We start from the raw sequence: 10,667 nt of genomic DNA on the forward strand, positions 1-10,667 counted from the left end.
GTGGTGGGGGACCTAACTAACCATTCCACTCCAATCTTCAGATTACATGTGTTCATTTGGTCTGCTGAAATCATGGTCTTTAGGTATACTGGAATAGCCAAGAAACTTGAACTGTATACATCCTTCCTGGAAGATTTGCCACTTTTTTTTTTTTTTTTTTGCAAGAGAAAATTGGAGCATATTTTTGCAGGAAGGTGAGCCAGTACAGTGGACCTCAAGTTTACCTGGATGTCTGAGTGAAGCTGCCTATGAGAATGGGTGGTGGGGGCAACAAGTAAGGGATTTCTTCAAACTTATCTAACCAAGCCCACAGGAGAAAAGTATATCCAGAAAGGAAGATGAAACTCAAAACTTTACTCAATTAATGAAGCTCATCCCACTGTTGGTAAATGTGCTAGAATTGAATCAACTCAGGCCCACATCGCTTTTGGACAATAGGTCCTCCCAGACAAAACTTTGAGAAAAGCCAGGACCATGTCATACTGTTTTAAAAGTATGATGGGGTATTATTGTACAGTCATCATTTCTCATTGTGACTATACTGTCCCCATAAGCCTGTGACTCTCAACTGCTGAATAATCTAAATAAATTCATTCTTTCATCTTAAGCACATATTTCTTTTGGAAAGGAAGCGGTTGATTCCCTGGCGGATCTGCTTCGTCTTTACACTGTAAATGATGGGGTTCAACACAGGAGGTGCCAACAGGTAGATATTGGCCATGATGACATGGACCAGTGGAGAGGCATGCCTGGCAAATCGATGAATCATAGATAATCCAACCATGGGGACATAAAGGACCAGAATGGCCAGAATGTGGGATAGACAGTTATTGAGGGCCCGGAACCGCTCAGTCCAGGAGGCTGTGCCCAAGATACTCTTCAGGATGAATGTGTAGGAGAGCACAATGAGCAGAGGGTCCATCACAATAATGAGCAAAACCAGGGCAAATCCGTACCAGCTGTTGATCCGGATGTCAGCACAGACCAGGCGGATCATATCCTGGTGGAGGCAGTAGGAGTGAGAGAGAAGGTGGGGGCGGCAGAAGGGCAGGCGCTTGAGTAGGAAAAGGGAAGGGAGAACAGCCAGAATGCAGCGGCAAATGATGGCTAATGCAATTCTGCCAATGACTTTATTGGTGAGGATGGTGGCATAATGGAGGGGACGGCAGATGGCCACATAGCGATCAAAGGACATGGCCAACAACACAGAAGATTCCATAAAGGAGAATGTATGGATGAAAAATACTTGTGCAAAGCAAGCTTCAAAGCTGATCTTATGAATGTTGAGCCAGAGGAGCTGCATGACTGTGGGCAGGGTGGTGAGGGTGAGGCCCAGGTCAGTCAGGGCCAGCATAGAGAGAAATAGGTACATGGGCTGGTGGAGGGATGGCTCTGTGCGGATGACAGCGAGAACAGTTGTGTTACCCACAATGGAGATGGTATAGAGGCAGCAGAAGGGAATGGAGATCCAGATGTGAGAGGCCTCAAATCCAGGAATGCCAATGAGGATGAAGTAGAAGGGGGCTCGGGTGGTGTTAGTTACTTCAGCCATGCCTTGTTGAATGCAAAACCATAATCTGTGTGTTTCACAATAAGAAATTTTATCAGTGTGCTACTGCCATAGAATCATTATCTATTTTTTTTTTTTTTTTTTTTCTTGTGATGGTAACTTTTTTTTTTTTCTTTTTTCTTTTTTTTTTTTTCAGGTCTTTCCATTTTATTTATTTTTTCAGCGTAACAGTATTCATTCTTTTTGCACAACACCCAGTGCTCCATGCAAAACGTGCCCTCCCCATTACCCACCACCTGTTCCCCCAACCTCCCACCCCTGATCCTTCAAAACCCTCAGGTTGTTTTTCAGAGTCCATAGTCTCTTATGGTTCGCCTCCCCTCCCCAATGTCCATAGCCCGCTCCCCCTCTCCCAATCCCACCTCCCCCCAGCAACCCCCAGTTTGTTTTGTGAGATTAAGAGTCATTTATGGTTTGTCTCCCTCCCAATCCCATCTTGTTTCATTTATTCTTCTCCTATCCCCCTAACCCCCCATGTTGCTTCTCCATGTCCTCATATCAGGGAGATCATATGATAGTTGTCTTTCTCCGATTGACTTATTTCACTAAGCATGATACGCTCTAGTTCCATCCACGTCGTCGCAAATGGCAAGATTTCATTTCTTTTGATGGCTGCATAGTATTCCATTGTGTATATATACCACATCTTCTTGATCCATTCATCTGTTGATGGACATCTAGGTTCTTTCCATAGTCTGGCTATTGTAGACATTGCTGCTATAAACATTCGGGTACACGTGCCCCTTCGGATCACTATGTTTGTATCTTTAGGGTAAATACCCAGTAGTGCAATTGCTGGGTCATAGGGTAGTTCTATTTTCAACATTTTGAGGAACCTCCATGCTGTTTTCCAGAGTGGTTGGACCAGCTTGCATTCCCACCAACAGTGGAGGAGGGTTCCCCTTTCTCCACATCCTCTCCAGCATCTGTCATTTCCTGACTTGTTAATTTTAGCCATTCTGACTGGTGTGAGGTGATATCTCATTGTGGTTTTGATTTGTATTTCCCTGATGCCGAGTGACGTGGAGCACTTTTTCATGTGTCTGTTGGCCATCTATTTTTTAATCTAGAACTGAAATAGGTGTCTGGAATGGATTTTTTTTAAGTTTTTTTTTTTCCTTTTAAGATTTATTTATTTATTCGCAGGGGGTGGAGGAGAGGGAGAGAGAGAATCTGAGCATATTCCCCCCATGGGACTCCATCCCACAACTCTTGAGATCATGTCCTGAGCTGAAATCAAAAGTCAGACATTGAACTGACTGAGCCATCCAGGTGCCCCTGGAATTGTTTTTCATAAAACCATTGAGCAGTACGCTAACCAGAGTGGTAGCAAATAATTATGGATTCTTCTGCCATAAATTTCTATTTAAAATAATCTTATTTTTCCAACTTTCTAACACTATGTACTAAAATTCAGCTTTCTGCAAGCCTCATAATACACTTCCTATGAGCTTTTGTACACATAAACTTACAGATACCTGCTTACTAACTGAAATGTTAGTCATCAATATTTCAAAAACACCTTCTAGTAACCAAATCAAGAGACTTTTTTTTTTTTTTTTTTTTTTTTTTTTTTTAGTTCACCTTACACTTGACAGGCAGGCAAATAAGATTCTGGAGACAACCTCCTTCTATTCAGATGGAAGTATGTCCAGGGGTCGTCTTTGAGCAACAATATGGATGATAGCGACAATTTTATGCTGGGCAGTAGAGAAGCAGGCACCTGTAGAGGAAGGACTACAGCTTGGTTTGTGCTCTTTGAGTTTGATGTTTGTAGGAGCTATCCAGGAGAAACGACCATTGGACAGACAGATATGAGGCCCAGCAGGACAGAGGAGAAATCTAACTAGGGGTTGTGGAGTCTCTGACATATTCAGGGTAACTGTAAATCTGGAAGTTAATGTGATAATCTAGGCAAGAATTAGGGTGATAAAGGAAGAAGGTGGAGGACTCATCCCTTTAAAGAAGTGTAAAACTTAGCAATTGTGTAGATGCGGCAGAAAAAGCAAAGGAAACAATGAAGTACTGCTTGGAGAAGTGGGTGGAAAACAAAGGAAATGGGAGTCACAGAGGCAAAGAAGGTAAAGGGTGTGGTCACTACAGTTCAGTGCTGCTCAACCACTCAGTAAAATCAGTGCTGGAAAGCACCTATTTGGTTTAAGGATGTAAATGTCAATAGTAAGCTTTTGAAAAGACATTTCAATAGAATGATGGGAGAAGCAGCTGAATTAAAGTGGCCTAAGGAGTGGACAAAAAAAATTTGACAGTTTCTGAGGACCATGTGTTCCAAAGCTGGAGTTATACTGCTCCCTAGGGGGTGAATACGACTTTTATTTTTTAAATAAAATAATTTATATAATGAGAGTAAATGAATACTTACTAATTTTGGAGTGCTCTGAGATGGAAAGCTGTGAACTTTCTTTTGAGGAAATACACACAGAAGTTACTGGGTTCCCAGTATTCATGGTGTCTAACTATTTTCCCCCTAAAGTGTCTATAAATGCCAAATGAAGAATCCCCAGAAAAACATTAAACCCAAGACTTTAGAAAATAATGCAAAAAAAAAATTTAGGTAAAATGGGATAAAAGAAAATGGATATAGATATGGGATTTTTTGAATTATAAAAATTAAAAAGGATATAGAATATTCAAAAATTGTTTTTTGGAAGGATCCATGTAATTTGAAATCTTTTGGCAAGTCTGACCAAGAAAAATAAATATAGGAAAATATTTAGAAATGAAATGTAATGAGAGAGCTAAACTGTAAATAAATTGCAGAAGCCAGTGAGAGGTCATCTTATCACTGACCACCCATGGAGCAGTCCAGCCTCACCTTTGTGCTTTCTTGTTTCTTCAGGGCTCTCTGGGGCATCTGTTTTCTGCCCTGTGGCTGAGTGTGGTTATATGCTCATGAAGATCCAGGCTCTAATGCAGGAGGTGGGTAGCAAAACCCCTGGAGAGATCTTACATGAAAGTGAATATTGTGCCCTGAGACCTGAGGCCCTAAGGAACAGAACCAGGAACAGAACCAGCTATTATATTCATTATTTCTGTACTAACAGTAATAACAGTAATGATGAATATAATAGCTTCTAACATTTATTTAGTGTTCAGCACGTGCCAACAACTGAGCTAGCCGACTTACAGAAATGTGAAGATGTTGTTAGGTGACATGTGAAAGACACAGTCCATATCTTGGCAGATTTTTTTCCTCAATGATTATTAGTTCCCCTCTGCTTACTGCCATAGCTATGTGGTTTTAAGAGGGACTACTTCTTGGCAGGATTACCATTTGTTGTCACCTTGAATATGGTCAAACTCAGATTTGATACAGCTTGAAGATTTGGGGGAAGGTATCCCTTATCTCTTGATAGATTCAAAAGTCAGAAAGGCAAAATGGAATTTCTTCTTCCTGTGTCTTACAGGTGCTAGCCTCAACATCATCCTTTCCTTCTTCCCCAGGGAGTCTGACTCTCTTCTCAGGCAAGAAGGGGCTGTGATCAGTGTCATCTAGAGATAATTGACCTAAGGTTTAATATGTGACTTTATTTAGCTTATACTTCTCTCTAGACAGTGGAAAGCGGCAGCTATTCACATGTTCACTGTGAATGGCTCCTTTGTTTTCTACCCCTAAAGGCACAGTGTTTCTGCAAATGTGCGTTGGCTTTGTGATTCCTTCTGTATCTGGCCTACTTAGATTTTGGGATCTATTCTGGTTTTGATGAGGGAGCAGGAGGCTGGCTGAGGACAAAGCAAAAGCTGGTACCTTGCACCCCCTCTCCACCCTCTCCCCTCAGTAATATGTGTGACATTCCTCAGGCACCTCTGACTGCCCTAAAAGAAAAACAAATAGTTAACTTGCAGAGATCAAAATCCTGCAAGGCAGGAGTCTCCCTTGGTTTACAAATGTCCTTGAGATTTACAACAAAGAAGTTACCTTATCAATAGCCCAATTTCCAGAGGCACATAACTCAGTTCCTCAAGTCCTAACATCACCCTCCCCTCCATAAACAAAACTGAAGGAGGCTGAGGTAGAAGGGTAAGTAAATAAAGTTAAATTTCTTCTAAACCTAAATCTCACTAACAAGGACGCTTGATAGCAGGAATGTGACATTCCACCAGGAGACTCCCAATTGTCTTTAGGTTAGTGCCTCATTAGAGGGAAAACGGCCTTGGCTTGATAGTAACCAGGCCTTCAATATCCTGAGTCTTCTTTACCCTGATAGGCCTTCTGAACACCCCCTTTGTCCTCACCTACCCAACTCCTGTGTATATAACCAACCACTCTTCACATCCCTGGGGCAGCAGCTCTTTTTGCCCACAGTTCCTGTCCCTGTGCTTTAATAAACCACCATTTTGCACCAAAGATGTCTCAAGAATTCTTTCTTGGTCATCCGCTCCGGACCTCACCCCACCGAACCTCACCTAGGTTCTAGAACTTCATCAGTTTCAAGGAATATCCACCTCTATACCATTTCTACTGTTTCAAAAGGAGATTATGATTATAGAGCAGAACATAAAGTTATAAATGTTGAGAATGTAGAAATTTAGTTGGGATGGTAGTATTACATTTGTGATGCAGTATTAGGTACGTGATTACTCCATATTTAGTAGTTAAGGCTACTGCCAAAAGACACAATTTAAAATTGAAAACTAAAGTTTTAAGCTATACACTAATCGGTAGAAAGGAAAAATGTCAAAATTGATAAAATATTGACTATACTGATAATTCTTCAAGTTGCGTTTGAATGAAGAGTACATGGGAATTCTTTACAATGTTCTCTTTTTCAATGTACTCTATTCAAACATCGCTCTAATAAAATGCTTTAAAATAAGATAGTAGATAGAAGATGGTGGTGGACTGGGAAGTTCATTAATTTCATTATTATTTATAGTAAGAGATTAATAGATATTGTCTAAAATATAATATTAAATCTGTATGTTTTTGTATGACTCACAAGATAAGAATTGTTTTTACATTTTTAAATGACTAAAAAAAAGACAATGACATTTTGTGGCACATGAAAATTATATTAAATTCAAAATTCAGTGTCTGTATATTGTTTTATTGGAATACACTCATACTCATTTATTTATATGTTGCCTATGGCTGTTTTCATACTACAGTGGTATAGTTGAGCTGTTTTGGAAGAAGTTATATGGAACACAGAAAGCTAAAATATTTACTATCTCGTCTTTCATAGAAAAAAATTGCCAAACTCTGACCTAATAAGATATGGACACAAGAGTTAAACAAATGGAATAATAAAATTTCTTGATAATGTGAAAAGATGCTCACTCTCACTTATTATAGAAAATAATTGAAATCAGGGCACCTGGGTGGCTCAGTGGGTTAAGCTTCTACCTTCGGCTCAGGTCATGATCTCAGGGTCCTGGGATCATGGGGCTCAGGGTCATGGAGCTCTCTGCTCAGCAGGGAGCCTGCTCCCCCCTTTACGCCTGCCTCTCTGCCTACTTGTGATCTCTCTCTATCAAATAAATAAGTAAAAATATTAAAAAAAGAAAAGAACTGAAATCAGATTGAGATAGTTTTTTTTTATGCACTTTATTAGCAAAATCCAAAAATGTTAAAACAGTGATAGGCAAAGTTCTGCTGAATCACTTTCATAGTTGCTGACAAGACTATTAATAAGTATGACTTATATGGAGGTAAACAACAATATTGCAACTGTCAAAATTATAAATGCATGAAATCCTTTACTTGACAACTTCATTCTGCTTCTGTTCTTTTTTAAAAAGATTTATTTATTTATTTATTTATTTATTTTAGAGAAAGAGCACAAACAGGGGAGGGGCGCAGAGAGAGGGAGAAAAGCAGACACCCTGTTGAGTGGGGAATCCCACAACACAGTGCATCCTGAGATCAGGACCCTGAGATCATGACCTGAGCCAAAACCAAGAGCTGGATGCTTAACTGACTGAACCACCCAAGTGCTCCAATTTAATTCCACTTCTAAAAATAAGTCAGTCAGAGGAAGACAAATACCATATGAGTTCACTATGAATTTCCCATATGTGGAATTTAAGAAACAAAACAGGGGAGAAAATAGAGACAAACCAAGGAACAGACTCTCCACTATAGAGAACCAACTGATGGCTATGGGAGGAGATGAGGGTAGGAGGTGGGTGGGGAAATGGGTGAAATAGGTGATGGGGATTAAGGAATGCACTTGTGATGAGCACAGGCTGATGTATGGAAGTGCTGGGTTACTGATGCTACACTGAATGCTAACTACCTGGAATTTAAATAAAAACTTAAAAAATTAACATACAAACATATTTACATGTAGGCAAGTTGACATAGATACAAGATTATTCACATCAATGTTAACAAGAAAACAAAAAGTGGAGGCAAGCTAGGTATTCATCAAGTGAGAACTGGTAAATAAATTCCCATAACCTGCAATATACCAGAGTCAACACAATGGAATTTAGGTAGATGAAAACAAATGGTTGTGCTCTTCATGCACAGGTTATAAATGGTTTCAAAGATACACAAGCATATGAAACATCAACTAGAGGATAGTGCACAATGTTCACTGGGGAAAGTATAAATACACAATTTCTTGTTTATATATAAATGCTTTTCTTTTTCTTCCTTTTGTTGTGTTTGTCTGTCTCCTTTCACTATTTTTAAAAATTATGTTGTGTTAATCACCACACAGTATGTCATTAGTCTTTGATGTAGTGTTCCATGATTCATTGTTTATGTATAATACCCAGTGCTCCATGCAATAGATGCACTCCTTAATACCCATCACGAGGCCAACCCATCTCCCCAACACCCTTCCCATCTAAAACCCTCAGTTTGCTTCTCAGAGTCCACAGTCTCTCGTGGTCATCTCTTCGTTTTTTAATGTTCAATTAGCCAACATATATAAATGCTCTTATTAAGAGAAATTTAAAACACTGAAAATATTTGTTGATTTTGGGGAGAGAAACAAGAATAACCAAAATAGAGACTTGTAGTGAATATATATATATGTGTGTGTATATAAACACACACACACACACACACACACACATATATGTATACATATATATGTATACATACATATATATACACACATATATATACATATATATACATACATATATATATATATGTATTCAATAGGAAAATTCAGCTTTGTGAATCTCTAACATTGCCAATATTTCAACTGTGTTCATGTCTAACATTGCCAATAATATCTACGTTAAAATGTAGATACAACTAATGATTATTAATATTAAAAATGACAACAGAAGGGATTGAATGGATAATAAAGCATGCTAAATTCTTTATTTGAAGATGAAGACATTTTGAATAACTTTTGACTCTGTAAACTATGTATGTTTACATTTTACTTGTAGAATAAAAATACCATGTGTAACTCCAAAACAAATAAGGAAATATTTTTTTGAGTCCATCACAAATACAATACTTTATATATCCCTTATTGAATAAAGTTCTCAGAATTTTTCTTGGGCTGATAAGCCACATTCAGAACTCTGTTTTGCCTTATGATCTTTGTATGAGTAATTCAGTACCCTCCCTGTATGTCGATCCCTATATTCTTTGTTTTGGGGGAGGGGATAAACCAAAGAATATGCAATTCTTTTTTTTTCTTTTCTTTTCTTTTCTTTTCTTTATTTCTTTCTTTTAAATTTCTTTTCAGTGTTCCAGAGTTCATTGTTTATGCACCACACCCAGTGCTCCATGCAATACATGCCCTCCATAATACCCACCACCAGGCTGACCCAACCTCCCACTCCCCTCCCCTCCAAAACCCTCAGTTGTTTCTCAGAGTCCACAGTCTCTCATGGTTTGTCTCCCCCTCTGATTTCCCCCAACTCCCTTCTCCTCTCCATCTCCCTATGTCCTCCATGTTATTCCTTATGCTCCACAAGTAAGTGAAACCATATGATAGTTGACTCTCTCTGCTTGACTTATTTCACTCAACATAATCTCTTCCAGTCCTGTCTATGTTGATACAAAAGTTGGGTATTCATCCTTTCTAATGGAGGCAAAATATTCCATTGTATATATGGACCATATCTTCTTTATCCATTCATCCATTGAAGGGCATCTTGGTTCTTTCCACAGTTTGGCGAATGTGGCCATTGCTGCTATGAATATTGGGGTACTGATGGCCCTTCTTTTCACTACATCTGTATCTTTGGGGTAAATACCCAGTAGTGCAATAGCAGGGTCATAGGGTAGCTCTATAATTTCTTAAGGAATCTCCACACTGTTTTTCAAAGTGGCTGGACCAACTTGCATTCCCACTAACAGTGTTAAGAGGGTTTCCCTTTCTTCAAATTCTCTCCAACACATGTTGTATAGTGTCTTGTTAATTTTGGTCATTCTAACTGGTATAAGGTGGTATCTCAATGTGCTTTTGATTTGAATCTCCCTGATGGCTAGTGATGATGAACATTTTTTCATGTGTCTGTTAGCCATTTGTATGTCTTCATTGGAGAAGTGTCTATTCACCTGAAGCTGGTTCAAAAAATTGAAGCAGAAGGAAAACTTCCAGGCTCTTTTTATGAAGCCAGCATTACCCTGCTCCCAAAACCAGCAAAGACCCCACCAAAAAGGAGAATTTCAGACCAATATCCCTGACAAATATGGCTGCTTAGATTCTCAACAAGATCCTAGCTAATAGAATCCAAGAGTACATTAAAAAGATTATCCATCATGACCAGGTGGGATTTATCCATAGGATGCAATGTGAAAGAACAAAAAATAAGAGAAGAGAGAAGAATCACATGGTCCTCTCAATTGATGCAGAAAAACCACTCAACAATATACAGTGTCCTTTCCTGATTAAAACGCTTCAAAGCATAGGGATAGAGGGAACATTCCTGAACTTCATAAAATCTATCTATGAAAAACCCACAGCGAATATCCTACTCAATGGAGAAAAGCTGACAGCCTTCCCTTTGAGAACAGGAACATGACAAGGATGCCCACTCTCACCACCCTTGTTCAACATAGTATTAGAAGTCCTAGCAACAGCAATCAGACAACAAAGAGAAATAAAAGGTATTCAAATTGGCAATGAAGAAGTCAAGCTCTCTCTCTTTGCAGATG

General features: G+C 39.0%; 1 protein-coding gene across 1 annotated transcript; it reads right to left on the reverse strand.

Annotated features, from left to right (window-relative positions):
* Positions 1-598: 598 nt before the first annotated feature.
* LOC123949692 (olfactory receptor 51Q1) lies at positions 599-1,552 on the reverse strand. The gene has a single exon (XM_046017262.1). The coding sequence runs from the start codon at positions 1,550-1,552 to the stop codon at positions 599-601; it is 954 nt and encodes a 317-aa protein (XP_045873218.1).
* Between the last annotated feature and the right edge of the window lie 9,115 nt (positions 1,553-10,667).

This window comes from Meles meles, chromosome 8 (assembly GCF_922984935.1).
Source record: "Meles meles chromosome 8, mMelMel3.1 paternal haplotype, whole genome shotgun sequence".
NCBI lineage: Eukaryota > Metazoa > Chordata > Mammalia > Carnivora > Mustelidae > Meles > Meles meles.

Excerpts from the sequence above, each read along its gene's own strand:
- LOC123949692 (XM_046017262.1), bottom strand. The coding sequence starts at position 1,552 with ATGGCTGAAGTAACTAACACCACCCGAGCCCCCTTCTACTTCATCCTC.